This window comes from Leucoraja erinacea, chromosome 9 (genome assembly GCF_028641065.1).
Source record: "Leucoraja erinacea ecotype New England chromosome 9, Leri_hhj_1, whole genome shotgun sequence".
In the NCBI taxonomy this organism is placed as follows: domain Eukaryota; kingdom Metazoa; phylum Chordata; class Chondrichthyes; order Rajiformes; family Rajidae; genus Leucoraja; species Leucoraja erinaceus.
Window position 1 is genome coordinate 10,173,868 of NC_073385.1, and position 24,648 is coordinate 10,198,515.

Sequence of the window (24,648 nt, forward strand, 5' to 3'; positions counted from 1 at the left end):
TCCATCGAGGGGATCTATCACAGTCGCTGCCTCAAAAAGGTTGGCAGCATCATCAAGGACCCACACCATCCGGGTCATACACTCATCTCCCCACTACCTTCAGGTAGAAGGTACAGGAGCCTGAAGACTGCAACGACCAGGTTCAGGAATAGCTACTTCCCCACAGCCATCAGGGTATTAAACTCGGCTCGGACAAAACGTTGAACATTAATAACCCATAATTTGTTTATTTGCACTTTATAAGTTTATTTATTCTTGTGTGTATATATTTATACAATGGTATATGGACACACTGATCTGTTCTGTATTCGTGCCTACTATGTTCTGTAGTGCTGAAGCAAAGCAAGAATTTCATTGTCCTATCAGGGACACATGACAATAAACTCTCTTGAACTCTTGATGTCAACTACGAGAGGAAAGTACTCGGTATAGAGAAGGACCCTTGAAGATTCACGTACAATCGATCTTTGGGTGCAAGTCATAGTTCCCTGGAAGAGGAATTTAGTCATGTCAACAGACATGGAATGGAGAATATAGATCATGTGCAGGCTGATGTGATTAGTTTAAATTGGCATTATGTTTGGCCTAGACAAGTGACCTTTTCCTGTGCTGTACTGTGTTCTATGTTCTAATAAAATAATATAATGGTACCTGCTTCAAATTGATTGAACTTTGATGAACAGCTCACTCATTCATTCATGTCATAGGAGCATAATTTGACCATTCGGCCCATCGAATCTACACTGCTATTCAATCATGGTTGATCTATCTCTCTCCCCCCTCAACCCTGTTCTCCCACCTTCTCCCCACAACCTTTGACACCCTTGCTAATCAAGAATCTGTCGATCTCCGCTTGAAAAATACTCAATGATTTGGCCTGCCCAACCATCTGTGGCAATGAATTCCACAGATTCACCACCCTCCGACTAAAGAAATTCCTTCTCCTTTCTAAAGGTACGTCCTTTTACTCTGATTAATCTCTATCGTTTTTTTCTTCTCTCGCATCTTTCCTTTACCTGGTAGGTATTTTGAAAATTTCCCCTTAACATTTGGTATCACTGAAAATGAAATTCTGGTAGAGCCGGCTGCAGTGATCCAGATTTACAGATTGTAATAACAGTGTAACATTTGGCATTAACCATCAAAGCTAGCAATCTTGCTTTCTGACTGTCTCAACCTCTTCTGCAAACTGCAAGGTGGTAACCTTCTATTCAACTATGGGAAGTTAATTCCCATTAACTTAAGCTAGTTGCTGACTAGATTCTTTATAAAAAAGGCCATGAAAATGTATGCTTTCTTGGATGAAGCCTAGTTCAAATGTTATAGCATAATTTGTGATTAATTAGCAAACTTTCTGTTGGGTGATTAATATAATGTATGTGGAATGCACAATCCTCAAAGTTGTTTCTAAAATGTTGAGGAAGGAACTGTAGGTTCTGATTTTAAACTGAAGATAGACACAAAAAGCTGGAGTAACTCAGCGGGTCAGACAGCATCACTGGAGACAAGGAATACATGATGTTTTGGGTAGAGAGCCTTCTTCAGATGCTGTTTGTTTGACATCTGAACTCCAACTATTCTTGCATATTGTTTCATTAGTGCTCTGAGATTTCTCTGTTAACTGGAAATTGTACTTTATCTTTCTTGATTTGTTGTCATGAAGATTAATTTAATGCATCGTGAATCTCTAATCTTGAGCATGACGGGGCTATTAATTCTGGGAAATTATGCCTGATAGCCACTGATTTTAATTTAGTTTAGAGATACAGCGTGGAAACAGGCCCTTCAGCCCACCAAGCCCATGCCAGCCATCGATCACCCTAATTCTGTCCTGCCCATCAAGGTCAATTTACAGAAGCCAATAAACCTACAAACCTACACGTCTTTGGAATGTGGGAGGAAACTGGAGCACCTGCAGAAAACCCGCGTGGTAACAGGCAGAACATACAAACTCCGTACAGACAGCACCCCGTAGTCAGGTTCGAACGCGGGTCCCTGGCGCTGAAAGGCAGCAACTCCACCGCTGTGCCACTGTGTTGCCCTAATATCTCATATCATTAAATACGATAAGTAATGGTATCACCGATATTATAAAAGAGTGAGTCCAAGCTACAAAGATCACTGCAGGAGCAAACTCAATTGCTTCACCACTAATCAAAAAATGTTTATGAAACACCACTGATGCAAAATAGATTGCTGTTGAACTCCTTTGACCCTGCTCCACTATCCCCTTCCCAAGCATCCTTCCACCAGTCTTCTCCATCCTGTTATTGTGTACAAATTATTTGCTAGATTTCCCTGCTTGACCACACCTCCAAAGTACATCAATGGCTGTGAAGTACCACGGTTTAAACCCCCCACAATATTAGCACTGCTTCTTTTTGCCTGAATTGCTGCTAATCCCATTTGCAAATCCAGGGAATTAATCTGGCTTTATTTACCTGAACTGTGACTCTTTACAGTGTTTTGAAAATCTGCCAACCATAGTCTGAAAATTTGCAAAGGTAACCCTGTTGATTGAACCCTGCCACTTTCATTTCACTGCACATCTCGTATGTGTATGTGACAAATAAACTTGACTTGACTTGACTTGACTTGACTTGAAATTAATTACAATTCTTCCCTTTTAATCACTGAAGTTATTTAATGCATTGTTGTGCATTTATAAGTCCACTGTGCTGATTGGACTGAGTGATACATACTGATGACAAGAAATTATTTTTAAACATTTCAATAATAATGCCTCATGGTTCGGGCTCCAGGGTATTGTTCACAGGCAAATTTATTATTCGGACAAAACAAAATGGCAGAAACTTTTATAGTCCTCTAATAAATTTGCACAAACTGCTATTTTAGTGACCCAAAGTAATCGGGCATGGCCTCCGTGTCTGGTTGAATTCCGACCATCTGCATGTTCCTTCCCCCGAAGGTTGCTGCCTATTTAGTTTTAGAGATACAGCGTGGAAACAGGCCCTTCGGCCCACTGAGCACGCTGACCAGCTATCCCCGCACATTAACGCTACCCTGCGCACGCACACACACACACGGGACAATTTGCACTTGTAACAAGCCAATTAACCTGAAAACCTGTACGTCTTTGGAGAGTGGGAGGAAACTGAAGATCTCGGAGAAAATTCATGTGGTCACGGGGAGAACGTACAGACTCCATACAGACAGCACCCGTAGTCAGCAGCGAACCCGGGTCTCTGTTGCCGCAAGCGCTGTGAGGCAGCAACTCTACCGCTGCGCCATCTTGGGGAATTCCTATTTAACTTCCTGCCTGAGTTCAGAACCATCTACTCTCATGTTTAGCTAGGTCACGTGTCCTCCATGAATTGACGTGATGTGGGAAAGCTGAGCAGGAGACATCTTGGCAGCATGTCCATTAAATGTTCCCAGATCCCCAAACAACTCCCCTCCACTTTTGCTAAAGCCAAACCATAATATTTAAAGCTTTTCTGGCTTGACCATGGCTTAGGATGGGAGCAACAGTGAATAGATTCATAGTCATACAGCGTGTAAACGGGCCCCTAGGCCCAACTTGTCCACACCAACCTACATGCCCCATCTACACTACCCCCATCTGCCTGTGTTTTGCCCTAATCCCTCTAAACCTTTCCTGTCCATGTTTATGCCACAGTTTCTTAAGCTTTTTGGAGTTAACTGAAACAAAATTTGAATATAACACTCAGTCCTTGTAAAAAGAACATTATTTGTGAATCTGTGGAATTCTCTGCCACAAAAGGCAGTGGAGGCCAATTCATTGGATTGTTTCAAGAGAGAGTTAGACATAGCTAATATAAATGTAGATTAAATATAGCTAAAGATTATGGGCTAATGGAATTAAAGGATATGGGGAGAAGGCAGGAATGGGTACTGATTTTGGGTGATCAGCCATGATCATACTGAATGGCGGTGTAGAATCGAAGGGCCGAATGGCCTACTCCTGCACCTATTGTCTATGTTTCTATCAACATAGAAACATAGAAAATAGGTGCAGGAGTAGGCCATTCGGCCCATCGATTCTGCACCGCCATTCAATATGATCATGGCTGATCATCCAACTCAGTATCCCGTACCTGCCCTCTCTCCATAACCCCTGAACCCTTTAGCCACAAGGGCCACATCTAACTCTCTCTTAAATATAGCCAATGAACCGGCCTCAGCTACTTTTGTGGCAGAGAATTCCACAGATTCACCACTCTCTGTGTCAAAAAAAAAAAATTCTCATCTCGGTCCTAAAAGACTTCCCCCTTATCCTTAAACTGTGACCCCTTGTTCTGGACTTCCTCAACATAGGGAACAATCTTCTTGCATCTAGCCTGTCCAACCCCTTAAGAATTTTGTAAGTTTCTATAAGATCCCCCCGCAATCTTCTAAATTCCACAAAGTACAAGCCGAGCCTATCCAGTCTTTCTTCATATGAAAGTCCTGACATCCCAGGAATCAGTCTAGTGAACCTTCTCTGTACTCCCTCTATGGCAAGAATGTCTTTCCTCAGATTAGGAGACCAAAACTCCAGGTGTGGTCTCACCAAGGCCCTGTACAATTGCAGAAGAACCTCTCTGCTCCTATACTCAAATCCTTGTGCTATGAATGCTTACATACCATTCGCTTTCTTCACTGCCTGCTGCACCTGCATGCCTACTATCAATGACTGGTGTACCATGACACCCAGGTCTCGTTGCATCTCCCCTTTTCCGAATCGGCTGCCATTCAGATAATAATCTACTTTCCTGTTCTTGCCACCAAAGTGGATAACCTCACATTTATCCACATTATACTGGATCTGCCATGCATTTGCCCACTCACCCAGCCTATCCAAGTCACCTTGCAGCCTCCTAGCATCCTCCTCACAGCTAACACTGCCCCCCAGCTTTGTGTCATCCGCAAACTTGGAGATGTCGCATTCAATTCCCTCGTCCAAATCATTAATATATATTGTAAATAGCTGGGGTCCCAGCACTGAGCCTTGTGGTACACCACTAGTCACTGCCTGCCATTGTGAAAAGGACCCATTTACTCCTACTCTTTGCTTCCTGCCAGCCAGTTCTCTATCCACATCAATACTGAACCCCCAATACCGTGTGCTTTAATTTTGCATACTAATCTCTTATGTGGGACCTTGTCGAAAGCCTTCTGAAAGTCCAGATATAACACATCCACTGGTTCTCCCTTGTCCACTCTACTAGTTACATCCTTGAAAAATTCTATAAGATTCGTCAGAAATGATTTACCTTTCATAAATCCATGCTGACTTTGTCCAATGATTTCACCACTTTCCAAATGTGCTGCTATCCCATCTTTAATAACTGACTAGCATTTTCCCCACTACCGATGTTGGGCTAACTGGTCTGTAATTCCCCGTTTTCTCTCTCCCTCCCTTTTTAAAAAGTAAACATTAGCTACCCTCCAATCCTCAGGAACTGCACCAGAATCTAAAGAGTTTTGAAAAATTATCACTAATGCATCCACTATTTCTGGGGCTACTTCCTTAAGCACTCTGGGATGCAGCCTATCTGGCCCTGGGGATTTATCGGCCTTTAATCCATTCAATTTACCTAACACCACTTCCCAGCTAACCTGGATTTCACTCAGTTCCTCCATCTCATTTGACCCCCGGTCCCCTGCTATTACCGGCAGATTATTTATGTCTTCCTTAGTGAAGACAGAACCAAAGTAGTTATTCAACATTGTGGAAATATGATTGAGTCTAGATTAAAAAGCAAATAATAAAGGTGACTAAATTGCATTTGTTTAATATTTGTGCAGTGCAGTGATAGTTGCTGCCTCGCATCTCTAGAGACTCGAGTTCGATTCTAACTATGTCTGTGTGAAGTTTGCATGTCCTCCCTGTGACCATGCGGGGTTTTTCCGGTTTCTGTCCACATTAAAAGATGTGTAGATTTGTAGGTTATTCAGCTTCTGTAAATTGTCCTTCGTGCTGGTGTATATGGGTGATTGATGGTCGGCATGGACTTGGTGGGCTAAAGGGCCTGTATCCATGCTGTATCTCTAAACTAAACTAAGGGAGCAACAAAACCAGCCTCCTCGCACTAGTCGAATGAGCTGGTCATCACCATGGAGCCCTGGTCAGTCTTATTTTCGAGTCCATCGTGTTACAAATGTTGGCCTCGCTGTCATCGTCCATCCTGAAAAACACACAAGCTTCCGGCGACAATCAGTGGAAGCCATCACTTGTTGCAATAGATGATGGTGGTAGCAGAATTGGCTCGGGATACTTCCAGTTTCCAGTCCCGTGACGTGGACACTTCTGCTATGGGTCAGCCCTGGTTAGTGGTTGAGTGGGTCAATTCAAAGTGGCAATGAATTTAAAATTAGCTTTTAAACACCATATCATACAAAATAGGAGGCTGTTTGATTCCTTATTCCTGTGTTTGTTCTGTGTGAGTTTTTAGTGTGAGTGTGGTGTGTGCCTGGAACGTGCTGCCGGGGGTGGTAGTTGAGACAAACTTGATAGTGGCATTTAAGGGACGTTTGGGTGGGCATATGGATATGCGGTCTGAAGAAGGGTCTCGACACGAAATGTCGCCTACTCCTTTTCTCCATAAATGCTGCCTCACCCGCTGAGTTTCTCCAGCAATTTTGTCTACTTTGGATATGCAGGGAGTGGAGAGATATGGATTATGTGTTGGCAGATGAGTTAGACTTGCCATCAGGTCGGGCACAGACATTGTGGGCCAAAGAGCCTGTTCTAGTGCTGAAATGTTCTATATTCTGATTGCCTAATTTACCTTGTTCATTTCCCATTCTTGCCCGGCATCTCTGACATTCTGTCATCATTCGTGAAACCCCACTCTTTCTTTTGCAGTTTTTCTGGATATCCCATTAAACCTCATCCTTCCCATTTCTTTCAGCAAGACTCTGGCTGCTGGGTCCACTGTTTATTGCATTGCTGTTCAGTGTTGTACTCGGGGTCATGACAGAGTTTCTGAAGGATTGCTGCAGGGAAGCCTCGTCAAAAGGGAAACGGAAAGATGTCACCCAAGGTAAGATTATTCTTGTTGCTTTTCATGACAGATTTTGCCTTCTGTAATATGGTAAAATTGGATTATATTCTCAACCTGCTACAATCAGCTCCTTTGTCACGCATGTCAATAGCTATTATTTTATCTTTGGTTTTAGTGACACAGCACGGAAACAGGCCCTTCAGCCCACCGGGTCCGTGCAGATCAGCAATTCCACACACGCACACGCACACGCACACACACGCGCACACACACACACACACACACACACACTTTTCCCGAAGCCGATTAACCTACAAACCTGTATGTCTTTGGAGTGTGGGAGGAAACCCGCACAGTACAAACTCCGTACAGGCAGCACCCGTGGTCTGGATCGAACCTGGGTCTTTGGCGCTGTAAGACAGCAACTCTATTGCTGCGCCACCATAAGGGACCAAATCTACTTCATAAGTTACACTCTTAGAAACATAGAAACATAGAAATTAGGTGCAGGAGTAGGCCATTCGGCCCTTCGAGCCTGCACCGCCATTCAATATGATCATGGCTGATCATCCAACTCAGTATCCCGTACCTGCCTTCTCTCCATACCCCCTGACCCCCTTAGCCACAAGGGCCACATCTAACTCCCTCTTAAATATAGCCAATGAACTGGCCTCAACTACCCTCTGTGGCAGAGAGTTCCAGAGATTCACCACTCTCTGCGTGAAAAAAGTTCTTCTCATCTCGTTTTTAAAGGATTTCCCCTTTATCCTTAAGCTGTGACCCCTTGTCCTGGACTTCCCCAACATCGGGAACAATCTTCCTGCATCTAGCCTGTCCAACCCCTTAAGAATTTTGTAAGTTTCTATAAGATCCCCTCTCAATCTTCTAAATTCTAGAGAATATAAACCAAATGGATTGGGATAAAAATAGCTAACACTGGAAAAATCTGCAGAGACAGTGATCCTATTTTGCGATTGAGTCAGATTTGTTTCTACCCTGGTGTATTTGGCGAGGTCACTGTGGAACTGCTTACTTGCCCACAGATTGGACGGGTGGGTGGGTAGTACGTGACCGGTGCATACGTTCCACTGCTTTTGCAGGGCTCGTGTGTTCACCTGATGCGTGGCCTCTGTTCTCGATCCCAAATCTTCCTTCTCCACTTTAAGTATTTCTGTGCCAGAGAGTCGCTGGCAATTCTCAAGACTTTAGTCATGTACTCTGTTTTTTCTCGAGTCCAAGAAACAGCCTATCATTACTGCAGTGTCTCTGATCAGCCAATTTTCTAACCATGATGCTCAAAAGTGGTCTATGTTGATGGCAAGCCTATTATGTGCCATTTTATCATTTTTATTTTTGCAAGTCCATACAAATGACATTGAGCGAAACGTTTCAGTGCGAGAATTGTAATCAATCAAAAATCACTAAAAAGTTAGTTAAACACAATTTATCTTTAACAAACTATATTGGCTCTCCCAGGTCAATCTATACTTGTCCCATTGATTACAAATTATGTCTCTAATTATCATTTATAAGATTCTCCACCACAGCCCAGCTTGTGATTGCAGGGCTTGTCGTTCCACCCTTTCTTCAACAAGACCATTAGATTCACAAATATTCCATCCTTAAGTGGTCTCTAGTATCAATAGATATTTGATTGTGTCCAATACTTCTGCTGTTTTCTATCAGCAGTCCATCTGGGCCATATGGTTTATCGATATTAAATACAATTATCTTTGTGAGTAAATATTTAGTCCGTCCATTATTTCAACTATATATTCCTATGAGGTTCAATCAATATCGTAGTTTAGAGAAACAACGTGAAAACCGACCTTTCAGCCCACCGGGACCGCAATGACTAGCGATCCGAGCACACTAACACTAATCGACACGCTCGAGGGACAATTTACATTTATACTAAGCCAATGAACCTATACACGTGTACGTCTTTGAAGTGTGGGAGGAAGCCGAAGATCTTTGAGAGAACCCACTCTGGTCACGGGGAGAACATATGAACTCCGTACAGACGGCACCCGTTGTCAGGATTGAACATGGGTTTCTGGCGCTGTAAGGCAGTAGCTCTACCGCTGTGACACCATGCCGCCCTTACTTGGCAAAGTACATCTGAAGAAGGGTCTTGATCCGAAACGTCACCCATTCCTTCTCTCCAGAGATGCTGCCTGTCCCTCTGAGTTACTCCTGCTTTTTGTTTCTATCTACTTGTCTAGAAAATCAGCCAAGTCTCGCGCCTTCATAAGTTCATTTTTTTAATTTAGTCCCCAATTGGCCAATGGTCACAAAAACTGAAACCTCCTCTAAACCAGTTCTCTACCCTGATGATGCACTATATCATCATGTCCTCTGCCACTGAAGTCCTGCTCTTTACAGACAGTTATCTGCTGCCTCCTGCGAGTCATGAAAAAAGGTCAGGGACTAAAGTCTGCAGAGGACAGGGCAACATTACATGTCCCACTGCACTGAGTTCTGTTTTGATGCAAGCCTATTATGCCAAGCCTATTAAGCCTACTCCATCTATGTCTGAATTTCTGTCAATTCTGCAATCTCGTTTAACTCTGTTTTCTCATTTTCAAAGAATTGCAAAATAGTTTAGTACCAGGTTAGGTAGCTTGTGGATATTTGTCAATGACCCATTTAATTTTTTTTTTCCTTTTTCTCAGTTCCTTCGGATCCTGCAGATCTGTTGTCTTCAAAACTGGAAAGCAACTTGGGGGCCAAGAAGACTGGATTTAGTGAGGATATTTTGCTCTCAAAGCTGCCTCTGAATGGCAAGGAAGTCCCCTTTGTGGTTCCAAATTTGAAACCTACCTATATACAACCAAACTTCCACTGGAATTATGAGGAAACTCTGCCAGGTATGTCCACAGCTTGCATTTGGAACCAATATATCCCCAACGCAATATTCCACCACTCGCCCATAGCCCCTACGGGAGGCCTGGCCCCCCCAGCGGCAACCCCTTTCCCCTTTCTCCAACACAATCCGTTCCCCAAACGCAATATTCCAGCACTTGACCATAGCCGACAACTGTGCAGGGGCTGCTCATTTTGCCTTGATCAGCCTCCTTCATTTTTAAACTGAAAGAAAAAATGCATTTGCACTTGTTAGCTAGCAGAACTCAGTGTACTGTGACTTTAAAAAGTGCACAGTAGCACAGTGAATAAGCGAAAGACAATAGTTTTTTCCAAGTTTTTAGAGATTTTTGAACATGTAGATGAAAGTGTAGTGTGCAGTCGTTTTAAACATAGAAATAGGAACTTTAAACCATGATTGAGGAAGCTCTATCATTGTGGAGGCCTGATGGAACAAGAGGCTTCTTCCAAATAAATCTTTCAGTTGTGTCAAGGTGATTCATGGATACAGCTTGAGTAGATGCCTTTTACTAATGCTTATTTATTTGCAATGATAGGTCTCCCAAGGGCTCAATATGTTGAAAGAAAACTGGAGCTGTCCAAAGGTTTGCATCATGTGCCAGATATTGATGATGTCTACAATCCCAATTACATGATCACTCCCATTGGTCTAGGAACTGGTAGACATGTACTACCCAAGGGGAACCCGGTCAGTCCCTATGGATCAGGTAAGGAATACGTCTGAATTAGAGTCATAGAGTGATGCAGTGTGGAAACAGGCCCTTCAGCCCAACTTGCCCGCACTGGCCATGTCCCAGCGACACTAGACCCACCTTCCTGCGTTTGGTCCATATCCCGGCAAACTTGTCCTATCCATGTACCTGTCTAACTGTTTCTTAAACATTGGGATCGTCCCAGCCTCAACTACCTCTTCAGGCAGCTTGTTCCATAAACCCACCACCCTTTGTGTGATCCCTCAGATTCTTAATAAATCTTCTCCCCTTCACCTTGAACCTATGTCATTTTGGTCCTCGATTCCCCTACTCTGAGCAAAAGACTCTGTGCATCTACCCGATTTATTCCCCTCGTGATTTTGGTGAATAGGTACAGAAGGTGATAATGTAGTTTTAAACAATGGCATGGTTTAGTGTAATGGAGAGTTATGCCTTGAGAGTACATACCAAATGGACAATGAAGTGAGATTAAACAGAACTGTAGCAGAAGGGGGTTCAGAGGAGATTGTCTGGGCAGCGACAATCAATGTTATTCAACATGGAAATGGGCCTTCAGCACAACAAGTTGGCACTGGGCTTGGTCCCATTTGCTTCAATTTGGCTCATATCCCTCAAAGGGAAGATAGATTTGTTTTTTGTTCCGCTGGCTACAGAAACTTTGCACTTTGTTGCCTATGACAGTCATTGACATTCAGCTATTTAAAAAAAAAACATGGAAGTGCAAAAAGATGAGAAAAGATCCAGTGAAAAGGTCGATTAACTGATCTCTTCCCATTTATATAATGGGGCTGTTGTAAATCTTGACGGGCTCAGTGATCTGATGTCTCATCGTGGTAGAAGATGCCATTGATGGCTAAAGCCAGCACTGGACTTTGGGGTTTATTTTTACTTTAGCTTTAGGAAACAGGCCCTTCACCCCATTGAGTCCGTGCCGACGCTAACACTATCCTACACACCAGGGACAACTTTACAATAGTGAAGAGAACTGGGGGAGATCCTTTGAGCATTGCTGGTTTGTAATGGTCACAGTTGCAATAACGAGGATTTCCTAAGTTACTCAAAATGTAAGCAAATATCTTCCTGTTACTGTCTGAAGAAGGCTACTGACCTGAAACGTCACCTATCCATGTTCTCCAGGGATGCTGCCTAACCCGCTAAGTTACTCCAACACTTTGTATATATTCTTCATTTGTTTTGAGCTGGAAGGAGACATTGTTGGCTCAACATAGGCTTGGAGAATGTACACATGCTAGAGAGCAATGCGCTATTGTTTGATGTTACCCACAAAGTTGTTATTCAGCAGGTTTGGCCCAGACTGCAGTACATTGATCGAAACCTACCAAAAAATGCAAAACACAAAAGCAATATCAGACACAAAGCCTCATTTGCAATACATTAGAGTAATTGTGGAAAAAAATCTTTCAGTTGGCTGATTCAGACAGGATTCAAATCTCAAACGACCAAAAACCTATGTTGTAAGGGAAAATGGGAATGTGGAATCTTGAGGTATTTAATAAATTGTATTTTTAATGCAACACCAAGGGACTGAAAGATCTTGTTAAAGATGTTGGCTTCCTTCTTGCTCAGATATTGAACAAACCTGTCTGAAGAAGGTTCTCGGCCCGAACCGTCACCCATTCCTTCTCTCCAGAGGTGCTGCCTGTCCCACTGAGTTACTCCAGCTTTTTGTGTCTGTCTTCATTGGACAAACCTGTTCCCTTAATACTGCAGAATTATTTGACAAATGTTAAGACATTTACCAGGTGTCCTAACCAATATTTATCTCTCAACTGATATGACCAAAACACATGATTTGGCCCTTTGGTATCGAGAAAAAGCAATGTGATCAATTTGCTGTTATTTCTCTGTAATGGCAATGGCTCATTGACTGAAAGCACATTTGGGGAACAGGGAATGTGGATAGGTTGTGAGTGGTGCTAAGTTCTAAAGAGCTAAACGCACATGAGGAAACTTTTGTCTCTAATCTTGCACTTTTTTCAGCTCCTCACTTTATTTCCCTGTTTCCTCGTGCTTTCTTTCCTCTTTCTCCTTGACCATTGCACCCAAAGTCAGTTCAGCCAAATTGGATTTTTTTTCAGTGCTGTGCATTTTGACTGAAACCTATTTGCAAGTTCTTTCCAAGCATCTCAAACATCTTGTTTCCCTAAAGAGGCATAAAGTGCTGGAGTAACTCAGAGGGTCAGGCAGCATCTCCAGAGAACATGGATTGCTAACGTTTCAGGCCAAGACACTTCTTCAAATTGATTGGAGAAGCTGTCTGAGTTATTCCAGCATTTTGTCTTTTTTGTTTTTAAACCTGCGTCTGCAGTTCTGTGTTTCTCCACTAATAACCCCCAAGCCAACTGGCCCAAGTGAGTGGGTGAAATAGATGATTTTGCAGTGTCAAAGGCAGTTCAAAAGAGTGGAAGTGTTTAATTTGCCGAGCAGCGATGATCTTAGTGGTCAGTAATTGGTCAGTGTGGTCTTAAAACATATTTGATCTCTTGAAGAAAAGTGCTGGACATGATTTAGTTTTAGAGTTTAGAGGTAGAGCGTTAAACAGGCATTTCAGCCGACAGAGTCCTTTCCACAAATACCACTGGTGGTACATATGACTAAACAGATGCAAAGTTGATTGAATCTAATAATTTTCATTCATCACATTTCCAAAGTTAGTTCATGAGAAATGCAATCTATGCATCTCAGCTGGCCTGTAGTCAAAAGTTACACTTCGATGGTGTTAGTGCCAATGTTTGGGGCGTTTCAGATTGTCATCTCTTCATTAAGGGTGGCACAGTGATTGAGTTGCTGCCTTACAGCGCCAGAGACCTGGGTTCAATCCTGACTACGGGTGCTGTCTTTGCGGAGTTTGTACCGTCTCCCCGTGACCGCGTGGGTTTTCCCCGGGTGCTCCAGTTTCCTCCCACAGTCCAAGGACGTACAGGTTTGATGGCTAATTGGCTTCGGTAAAGATTGTAAGTTGTCCCTAGTGCGTTGGATAGTGCACGTGTTGGGGATCGCTGGCCAGCACAGACTCCGTGGGCTGAAGGGCCTGTTTCCACGCTGAATCTCTAAACGCTAAAACTCAATCATGTCCAGCAGTTTTCTTCAAGAGATCAAATATGTTTGACAACCACTCGGGCAGTTGCCAATATCTGTGAGATCTTATGATCATTACACAATATGGTTATCTTGTTTTTCAAAAGTAAATATGCTCCTCTTGTTTCAGCATGGGAATTGAGAAGTCCACAACAGATTAACGCACAAGGTTTAAGCAGTTCCATGTTGGACCTATCGTCACCCCAGCGGACACAAGTAAGTGTCTACTTCGGAGTTCAGCAACTGGTCTTGACAACCTGGTTCAAATCTTCTGTTGCTAGTAGAGAAGAACTGTGCTGCTTTTCAGGCCTCAGATGAGTGCTACTGTGCAAAAAGGTTAGCAGTGTGCAAATAATAGGGGCGACACAGTGGCTCAGCAGTAGAGTTGCTGCCTCTCACAGCGCTGGAGATCCAGGTTCGATCCTGACCACGGGTGCTGTCTGTGCATTGTTTGTACGTTCTCTCTCTGACCAACTGGGTTTTCTCCAGGTGCTCCGGTTTCCTCTCGCACTCCAAAGACGTACAGGTTTGTAGGTTAATGGGCGTCTGTAAATTGCCCCTAGTGTGTAGGATGCAAAAGTGGGATAACGTAGAGCTAGCATACGGGCGATCGATGGTTGGCATGGATTGTGTTTAAGAAAGAACTGCAGATGCTGGAAAAATCGAAGGTAGACAAAAATACTGGAGAAACTCAGCGGGTGAAGCAGCATCTATGGAGTGAAGGAATAGGTAACATTTCAGGTCGAAACCCTTCTTCAGACTGGAGAAAGGTCTCGACCGAAAACGTCTCCTATTGCATTTTTATCTACCTTTGTTGACATGGACTAGGTGGGCTGAAGGGCCTGTTTCCACACTGTATCTCTAAACTAAACGGTACCTTGAAAACCTGCCCACTGAGCAACTGAATATCCCCCCCTCCCCCCACAAGCTTTGAACAGGTACTTTTTTTTTCTGGGAATTACAACTTTGTTTTCAAGAGCAGCATACCTTTTGACAAAAGCAAGTGACTTGGAGGTGGAGTGCATTATTCATACCACCTCTGGCAAATAGTTTATCTCATACATCAAGCAAAGTCTATTTAACAAGAGGAAATAATGTGAGTGAGGCAACTATTAGTTCACAGTAATTTCTGCAGTAAAGTGCAGAAAGCGAAGGGTAGTTATAATTTCATTTGTTTAATCTACTGCAACGTGGCCAGGAAGCCTGCGGAAACTTAACCAAACATCTCCATTTTGCTCCACTGTATGGTCTGCAAAGATTTGATGCTTTGCACATATGCTGCAGAGTCAGTCATAAAGAAATGCAGCACAGAAACAAGTCCTTTGACTCACAAACTTCATATCGACCCTCATTCTCCCCCCCCCCCCCCATTTGGCAAAATGAGATCCATATGGTCATGGGGAGAGTGTACCAACTCCACAGACAGCACCAGAGGTCAGGATTGAACCTGGGGTCCCTGGTGTTGTGAGGTGCTGGCTCTACTGGTGGTGGTGCTTTGTTACCCTTCACTGTAATAGCCAGTAAGCTCCTCAGTTGGTGTAAACACAAATACAGGCTTCTAGTATATGACCAAATGCTTCAAAAATAGGATTTGCATCAATGCAACAATTGGACCCCATGAGCATTTATGGATTTCTGTTTAAACCTAAGTTTTGGTGCTGAATGGAGTTGAAAAATCTCCCTGGAAAATTCCCTGTAAATTAGTGGCGAGTTTAAGTGAGATGAGTTTGGTATATCAAATGATGCACAATTTTAAAGCATATCTTCCGCCAATATGGCCACCCTCTCCTTGATCCATTGCAATCCTCACGGCAGGGTGCTCCCATCCCGAGAATATTCCCAGACATCAGCTAACTTTGTGATCACATTTCCACAAATTGGGATTAAGCCGCTAACCAGCTTTTGGTGGTATTGGTGGAAAGGATGGATGTTGACCAGAGTGTTGGGGAGAACCTCATGACTCTCTATTAGAGTACTGTGGGATTTGTTTCTGCACCCCTCTGAAAGTGGACTATTTTAATTTAACAGTTTATCAAGCTAGACGGGCAAGTTCTTTGATTTCAATTTAACAATATAATGGAAAGATGACTCAGTTCAGCACTCCCTCAATACTCCGCTCAAAGTTCAAGTAGCATTGTTGTTTTCTGATTTTTGGAGTGGAATTTGAGGCTGTTGAGGGAGATCAATACAACCCACTTCAGCTTATGTTAATTTTTAAAGGAAGTGTTCATAAGTTCTAGGTGCAGAATTAGGCCATTCCGCCCATCAAGTCCACGATGCCATTCATTCTCTGGCTGACCTATCTTTACCTCTTGGCCCCAATTCCCTGCCTTCTCCCTATAACTCTCGACACCCTCACTAATCAAGAATCTGGCAATCCCTGTTTATGTAAAAGGATGGGACCAGTTATGGAACAAAATAGGATCGGTACTTGCAAATGTTTTTGGGTCCAGTGACCATAATTCTATCATTTTTAAAATAGTTGTGGACCAGTCATACATTTATTTTTCCCTCCATAAGTTAAAGTCCAAAATTGGGACAAGGGCAATCTTGAAGGTATTGGATAGGATCTTCCAGAGGTCGATTAGAAGATGCTGTTTAGGGAGCTCTGTTTGACAAGTGACATTGGGTGCTCGTCACGGAAATGGGGGGCCTAACCAAGATATAATCCTGATGAAAGGTCTCGACCCGAAGCGTCACCTATTCCTTTTCTCAAGAGATGCTGCCTGACCTGCTGAGGTACTCCAGCTTTTTGTGTCAATCCAAAGTTTCGGCAACTGGGATCAAATAAATTGCTTCAGAAATACAAGAAATGTGGCAGTGCAGTTAAGGGGGAAATCAAGGGGGCAAAAGAGATTCTTCTGGTAGAGAAGATGAAGAAAAATCCTAAGAGATTCTAAAAATATGTTAAGAGCAAAAGGTATCAAGGGAGAAAGTAGGCCTCGAGGATCAATACAGTCAACTATGTGTTGAGTGGCAGGAGATACTAAACAAATACATATCTGTATTTACTGAGACAAAAGTCTTGGAAGCAAAGTAATTAAGGGAAATGAGTCATGATGTGTTGATTAAACTAAGGTGGATAAATCCCCTTGACCTGACTAAGTGTAACTTTAGACATTGTGCGATTCTAAGGAAGATATTGCTTTCGCCATGACAGAGGTATTCCCATCCTTTTTGGCCGCAGGTGAACTTCTGGAAGATTAGAGGGTAGCTTATGATGTATCTGTGTTTGGGAAGGGGAGCAAAGATATCCCGGTGAACTAAGGCCGGTGAACCTGACATCAGTGGTGGGCAATTTACTGGAGGGAATTTAGAGGGACAGGATATACCAGCTTTTGCATAGATGAGGGATGATTGAGGACAGTCGGCCTGCTTTTGCGCATGGGAAGTTTCATCTCACCATTTTTATAGGGGTTTTTTAGAAGAGGTTACTAAGTGGTTTAACGAGGACAGGGTGGAGGACTTTAACAAGGCGTTGGACAGTGTCTAGCATGGTAGGTTGTGCAGGAAGGCTGGATCTCCGGGAATCCAGGATGTGCTAGACAATTGGGTTCAAAATTGACCTGGTGCCAGGAGCTTTGTAGTAGAGTGTTGATTTTTTGGGGGGATTGGAGGCCTGTGACCAGTACTGGGTCCATTTTTCATAGATGACAATAGTAAATTTGCAGGTGCCGTGAATATTGGTGGTATCGTGGACATTGAGGAAGACTATTTAAGTTTTAAAAAAAGAATCCGGATTAACTGGGGAAGTGAGACAAGAAATGGCAGAAATAATTTAACTCTGACAAATGTGAGATGATGCTTTCAGTAAGTCAAACCGGGGCAGGACTTACAGAGTAATTGGAAGGGCTCTGGAGAGAGTTGTAGAGCAGCGGGGCCCAGTGGTAGAGCCATGGTCACACAGCAAGGAAACAGGCCCTTCAGCCCGACTCATCCATGCCAACCAAGATGTACCACCTAAACAAGTCACTTTTGCCTGCATTTGGCCCATATCCCTCTAAACCTTTTGTCGATCCATAAACCTGTCCAGGTGCCTTTTTAAATGCTGTTATACCTCTAGCAGCTTGTACCATATACCCACCACCCTCAGAGTGAAAAAAGTTACCCCTGGGGTTCCTATTTCATCTTGACCCTCTCATCTTAAACGTATGTCCTCTAGTTCTTCATTCCCCTTCCCTTGGTAAAAGACTCTGCATATCCACCCTATCTATTCCCCTCGTGATTTTATACATCTCTATAAGATCACCTTCAGCCTCCTTTATTCCAAGAAATAAAGTCCTAACTCGCCCAATCTTTCCCTACATCTCAGGCCCTCGAGTCCTGGTAACATGCTTGTAAATCTTCTCTGCATTCTTTCCAGCTTAATGGTGTCCTTCCTATAGCAGAGTGACCAAAACTGAACACAGTACACCAAATGTGGCCCCACCAACATCTCGTACATTTATAACATAATGCCCCAACGTTTATACTCAATACCCTCTGACTGATGAAGGTCAGCGGATGTGTTTGCCTCTGTTCATGCTTCAGAAATGAGAACTTTACTGAGCTCATTGAAAAATTTAAGCTTAAAAAAAATTGCCTCATAGTCATAGAGTGATACAGTGTGGAAACAAGCCCTTGCCCCACTTGCCCACACCGGCCAATATGTCCCAGCTACACGTCCCACCTGCCTGCGCTTGGTCCATATCCCTCCAAACCTGTCCTATCCATGTACCTGCCTAACTGTTTCTTAAATGTTGGGATAGTCCCTGACTCAACTACCTCCTCTGGCAGTTAGTTCCATACACCCACCACCCTTTGTATGAAAAAGTTATCCCTCCTATTAAATCTTTTCCCCTTCACCAATTTATGTCCTCTGGTCCTCGATTCACCTACACTGGTCAAGACACTCTGTGCATCTATCCGATCTTTTCCTCTCATGATCTTATACACCTCTATAACATCATCCCTCATCCTCCTGTCCTCCAAGCAATAGAATCCCAGCCTACTCAACCTCTGCCTGTAGCTCTGACCCTCTAGTCCTGGCAACATTCCTCTTAAATCTTCCCTGTACCCTTTCCAGCTTGACAACTTTGCATATGGCTACTCCTCAGGCTATATTGCTATGTCTGCTCTTTCTTTATTTAAACGGCAGTGATTTGACACGGTTTCAATTGATGTTTACCTAGAATAAGGGAGGAGTTCAATCCATTGTTTCCCTGGGTGATTCACCACACTGATTCAATAAATCTTTTCCCTGCAGAATAACCAGTTGCTATTGGGATTAACTGCTCCCCGACTACTCCTTGTAGATTGAGCAATGTTTATTTCTTTTAAAAACCAAATGGAACCAGTGGACATTAAAATGTCCAAGCTTATTTAGTTTGGCTCTGGATCTAAATGATAGCCTCCATGTCCACCATTCTCTGCAATCCAATCCTAAAGCAAGTTTGAGAGCAAGTTGGCTTGATGTTACCAGGAGTGTGCTGATATCTCTGGACTGGGGATCCAGTCTTCAAGGTCTTTGCAACTTCAATACCAATCTCTGTGAGCATTGAATTTAAATTCAAATAATTAAGTAAATTCTGGAAAATGAAAAGCCTCTGAATAAAAGGACGTATCTTCAGAAAGGAGATGAGAAGTTTCTATGGTCAGAAGATATAACCATATAACAATTACAGCACGGAAACAGGCCATCTCGACCCTTCTAGTCCGTGCCGAACACGTATTTTCCCCTAGTCCCATATACCTGCGCTCAGACCATAACCCTCCATCCTTTCCCGTCCATATAACTATCCAATTTATTTTTAAATGATAAAAACGAACCTTCCACCACCTTCATGGAAGCTCATTCCCACAGCCACCACTCTCTGAGTAAAGAAGTTCCCCCTCATGTTACCCCTAAACTTCTGTCCCTTAATTCTCAAGTCATGTCCCCTTGTTTGAATCTTCCCTACATCAGAAAAGCTTATCCACGTCAACTCTGTCTATCCCTCTCATCATTTTAAAGACCTCTATCAAGTTTAACCTGCGCTCCAAAGAATAAAGGTTCAACCTTTCTCTGTAACTTAGTTGCTGAAACCCAGGCAACATTCTGGGTTGTTGATGTTGAATCTGTGGAATTAATTGTCACAGAAGGCTGTGGTGGCCAAGTTATTTGTGTTTTTTTAAGGCGGAGAGTGACAGATTTGTGAGGTTATGGGGAGAAGTCAGGAGAATGGGGTTGAGAGGGAAAGATAGAGCAGCCATGATTGAATGGTGGAGTAGACTTGATGGGCCATATGGCCTAATTCTTCTCCTATAACTTACGAAAAGAGTGGAATTACTAGTAACTGTGAAGGCATTGAGTAGTTATAAAACGCAAAGTGATTCCAGACCCACAAAGTGATTGACCCTCAAACTGCCTGGATAGTTACGGTTCATGGAGGAGAGAGGAGGGAGGAGAGGTTTGTAGACAATAACCCAACACACTACAGTGGGGAATTGGGAGGGACATTGTGAGGCTCGGTGAGAGGAGGGGATTCACAAATAATCATTGTCCATTTTTACTTCAATGTAAACTAATCAAACTGAATGAAGGTAGCTAATCAAGAATGATTTAATCGGCCAAGGAAACTGCAGATGCTGAGATCTTGAGCCAAAAACCAATCTGTGGAGGAAAGAGAACAGTCTTCCAGTCCTTAAACACTACAGCCTCAAATAAGCTCTGAACTACATAGACTATTATTGTTATTATTGCACTATTATTGTTTGTTTTTTTTACTGAACTTTTCTTTTCGGGGGCCCTTCAGCCAAACCTGACCAAAACATTGAAACTTTTGCCTGCACAGATGCTGCCTGGCCTGCTGTGTTCCTCCAGTATTTTGATCAGCTGAGACTTGCTTTGCATTCCAGAGAGCACAGGGTGTGGTGTTTGGAGACGGCATGAAGCCTCTGATGATTGAAATTTATGGTTCTGACCTTTTGATTTGCATGAATCGCTCTCATTAACGATGGTACTCGCTCTTCCACATCATGTTGTGGAGACTTTGTTTCGATTTGTAGTCTCATTTTAACCAGAGCATTGGCATGAAGTTTGGATTAGAAACATCCATTATTTGGACACTATGAAATAGGAGATTGCAGGATCTCGGCCTGAAACGCCGACCATCCCTCTGCCTCCTCAGCTGCTGCCTCACCTGCCTCACAGTTGTTTTTTTCGTATGGTCCAGATTCCAGCCTCTGCAGTCTCATGAATGTACACTTCAGAAGGTCATCCCTTGTCTATAAAGCCCGCTGGAGATATGCAGAGGTCATGAAGGGTGTTATATACGTGGAGTACCTTGTTTTGCATTTTCCACACAAGCTTTGTAAATTGTGGCTTTGCACGCATCTCTTGTGCATTTTTGTTGAAATAGTTTTTTTTGTTGCCTGCCTTATGCTTTAGTTCTTCAACAATTTTTTAAATTGTCTGGTTTGCAATGATGACCTTTTTAAAGATATTTTTTAAATGCTCCTACGCCCAGCTCCACCAAGTGATCTAGACACAAAAATCTGGAGTAACTCAGCGGGTCAGCAGTATCTCCGTAGAAAAGGAATGGGTGGCGTTTTGGGTCAAGACCCTTCTTCAAGAAAGCAATGGGTGACGTTTTGGGTTGGGACATAGAAACATTGAAAATAGGTACAGGCCCTTCGAGCTAGCACTGCCATTCAATATTATCATGGCTGATCATCCAAAATCATTACCCTGTTCCTGCTTTCTTCCCATATCTCTTGATTCCGTTAGCCCTAAGAGCTATACCTAACTCTCTCTTGAAAACATCCAGAGAATTGGCCTTCACTGCCTTCTGTGGCAGAGAATTCCACAGATTCACAACTCGCCGGGTGAAAAAGTTTTTCCTCATCTCAGTCCTAAATGGCCTACCCCTTATTCTTTAACTGTGACCCCTGGTTCTGGACTTCCCCATCATCGGGACCATTTTTCCTGCATCCAATCCCGTAAGAAAGTATATGTTTCTATAAGATCCCCTCTCATGCTTCTAAATCCCAGTGAATATAAGGCCAGTCGATCCATTCTTCCTTCTTCCAAAAGGAATAGATGATGTTTTGAGTCTAAACCCTTCTTCCAAAAAAAGAATAAGTGACATCTCTGGGTGACATCCTCTTGTTGTGGCCTATGACCACAGTGTTATTGTCTACAATGGAGACTGTATGCAAATGAACTGCATTCTTCCACGGACTTTTCGCTTCAGACTTGGAGATGAATTGCCTCTTGCTATTCCACACTTAACTCTAAATAAATGTGACTTTTTTTCCTTTCTCCCCACAGAGATTCAGTTCGACATCCAGTCTAAACAGCACTGCATCTTCTTTGCGGGATTCTTTAGGAAGCACCCGCAGTCTAGGTGAGCAATTACTTTGGGAATGAGCGCATCTCTGCTTGTTTTGAGGAGAACTTCAATGAAACTGAATAACTTTTTCCCTTGGAGGGCAGAAGGATGAGGGATGATTTTATGGAAGTGAATAAGATCGTGAGGGGAATTGATAGGGTGAATGCACAATCTTTAACCCAGAGTAGGGTAATCAAGAACCAGAGGACGTTGGTTTAAGGGGAAACATTTAATAGGAACCCGAGGAGCAACTTTCTTTTACACAGAGGGTGGTATGTATGTGGAACGAGCTGCCAGAGGAGGTAGTTGAGGCAGGTACTATCGCGATGTTTAGTTTAGAAATACAGCGCAGAAACAGGACCTTTGACCCATCGGGTCCACGCCGATCAGCGATCCCCGCACATAAACACTATAACACTAGAGATAAGTTTTTTATTTTTTAACATTTACCAAGCCAATTAACCTACAAACCTGTACGTCTTTCGAGCGTGGGAGGAAATCGAAGGTCTTGGAGAAAACCCACGTAGGAACGGGGAGAATGTACAAAACTCCATATGGATAGCACCCGTAGTCAGGATCGAACCCGGGTCTCTGGTGCTGCATTCACTGTAAGGCAGCAACTCTACCGCTGCGCCACCATGACTGCCCTAATGTTTGGACCAGTACATGAATAGGATAGGTTTAGAGGGATATGGGGCAAACCCAGATGGGTGGGACTAGTGTAGATGGGGCATGCTGGCCGGCCTGGGTAAGTTGGATGGAAGGACCTGTTTCCACACTGTATGTCTCTGACTATTATTTTGCTGGAAATGACTGTGTGTCTAAGGAGTTTTGCCCATGTTATTCCCCTTGTATGGCTGTCACTGTTTTACACCAGTAAGAGTTCAAACACTTGCTTCTTATATGTGCCCTGTGCGTAGGGAACCAGTGCTTATCTATATAAACAGAATAGCTGGCTCCAGACATCATGTTTTCCCACATTGATCCCGGCTGGCAACAGTTTCATGCTCATTGGTCCTCAGACTGTATTTTGATGTTGACTGCCTCCTAACACCATGGGTGGATAACCATATAACCATATAACCATATAACAATTACAGCACGGAAACAGGCCATCTCGACCCTTCTAGTCCGTGCCAAACACATAATCTCCCCTAGTCCCAGATACCTGCGCTCAGACCATAACCCTCCATTCCCTTCCCATCCATATAACTATCCAATTTATTTTTAATTTACCTGGAATATTTAAAACAAAGTGGATAAACTCATGGCACTTGTTCCTATTTGATTTTTGAAAGGAGTGGCGGATGATTAGTGCTGCTGCTCAACATCTGAGTCATTTGAATGGATTGTAACTAAACTGACAGAGCAAGAATAGTGTGTGGGAAGAGTTAAGGTTAAACCTCCTCTTCTGTTTTTTCTACATTTAATCAGGTTTGGTTAAAAATGATACCCTCACTCCCCTCGACTTCCTTGAAGGGGCAAACGAGGTTGTTAAGTTACTTGCTTCAGGTTTGTAGGTTTGGGCAGCATGGTGGTAGAGCTGCTGCCTTGTAGCGCCTGACACCTGGGCTTGATCCTGACTACGGGTGCTGTGTGTAAGAAGTTTGTACATTCTCCCTATGGTCACATGAGTTTTCTCCGGTTTCCTCCCCCACTCCAAAGACGTACAGGTGTGTAGGTTAATTGGCATCAGTAAAATTATAATCTGTCCCAAGTGTGTAGGATAGTGCTGGTGTACGGTGGGATCGCTGGTCGGCGCAGAGTTAGTGGCACGAAGGGCCTGTTTCCACGCTGTATCTCCAAAGTCTAAACTGGAACATAGCAATAATATTCTTAAGAATGGATGTTCAAGCTCTGTCTCAGAAATACCTTGGTGGATCAAGGCTATTGAAAGATGCTGTGTCCACAAGCCGTGTCCTATTGTTACCTGTTTTACTTGCCCAACTGCTTTGAAGAGAAACTAAAGTGTGGAAATTCAGTGTCAATGAAGGTCAACATTCTACTCTTTTAAGGAGGCATGGGCGTAATGGACTGATTAGCCTCCTAGTGTGTCATGCATTATAACCACCTTGGTGGGTGGATGAGGGGTTTAAGGAAATTACTTGCAAAGGAAGGAGTTGCTCAGTTCCTCAAGGAAGCTCAATTGGATCATGGGTGACATTTATCTCAACATAGTTTGCCCATCTTGGGCTCCACAAAACCATCGCACCCTAGATTGCCCAGAAACTGTTTCTGATAAGGTCATAACGAATAGGTGTGGAATTAGGCCATTTGGCCCATCAAGTTTACTCTGCCATTCAATTATGGCTGATCTAACCCTCCCTCCTAACCCCATTCTCCTGCCTTCTCCCCATAACCTCTGACACCTGGTGGTGATGATGGTGACCTTTATTTGATGGTATGACTACTCCAACAACACGGTGGAGCAGTGGTAGGGTTGCTGCCTTGCAGCGCTTACAGCGCCAGAGACCCGGGTCCGGTCCCGACTACATGTGCTGTGTGTTTGGAGTTTGTATGTTCTCCCCGTGATCGCGTGGATTTCCTCCCAGATCTTCGGTGTCCTCCCACAGTTTAAAAATGTACAGGGCTTTTTAATTGGCTTGTTATAAATGTAAAAAATTGGCT

At 43.3% G+C, this 24,648-nt stretch overlaps 1 protein-coding gene across 3 annotated transcripts in view; it reads left to right on the top strand.

Moving 5' to 3' along the window:
* Positions 1–24,648, top strand: part of LOC129699991 (tandem C2 domains nuclear protein) — an 83,319-nt gene that overhangs the window by 29,105 nt on the left and 29,566 nt on the right. For 2 of the 3 annotated variants that reach the window (XM_055640114.1, XM_055640115.1), the window contains exons 3-7: positions 6,879–7,010; positions 9,647–9,841; positions 10,394–10,564; positions 13,800–13,885; positions 21,960–22,035. In XM_055640114.1, coding sequence (XP_055496089.1) covers positions 6,879–7,010; positions 9,647–9,841; positions 10,394–10,564; positions 13,800–13,885; positions 21,960–22,035 — 660 coding nt within the window. The remainder of the gene's footprint in view (positions 1–6,878; positions 7,011–9,646; positions 9,842–10,393; positions 10,565–13,799; positions 13,886–21,959; positions 22,036–24,648) is intronic. The other variant, XM_055640116.1, reaches the window with a different exon arrangement.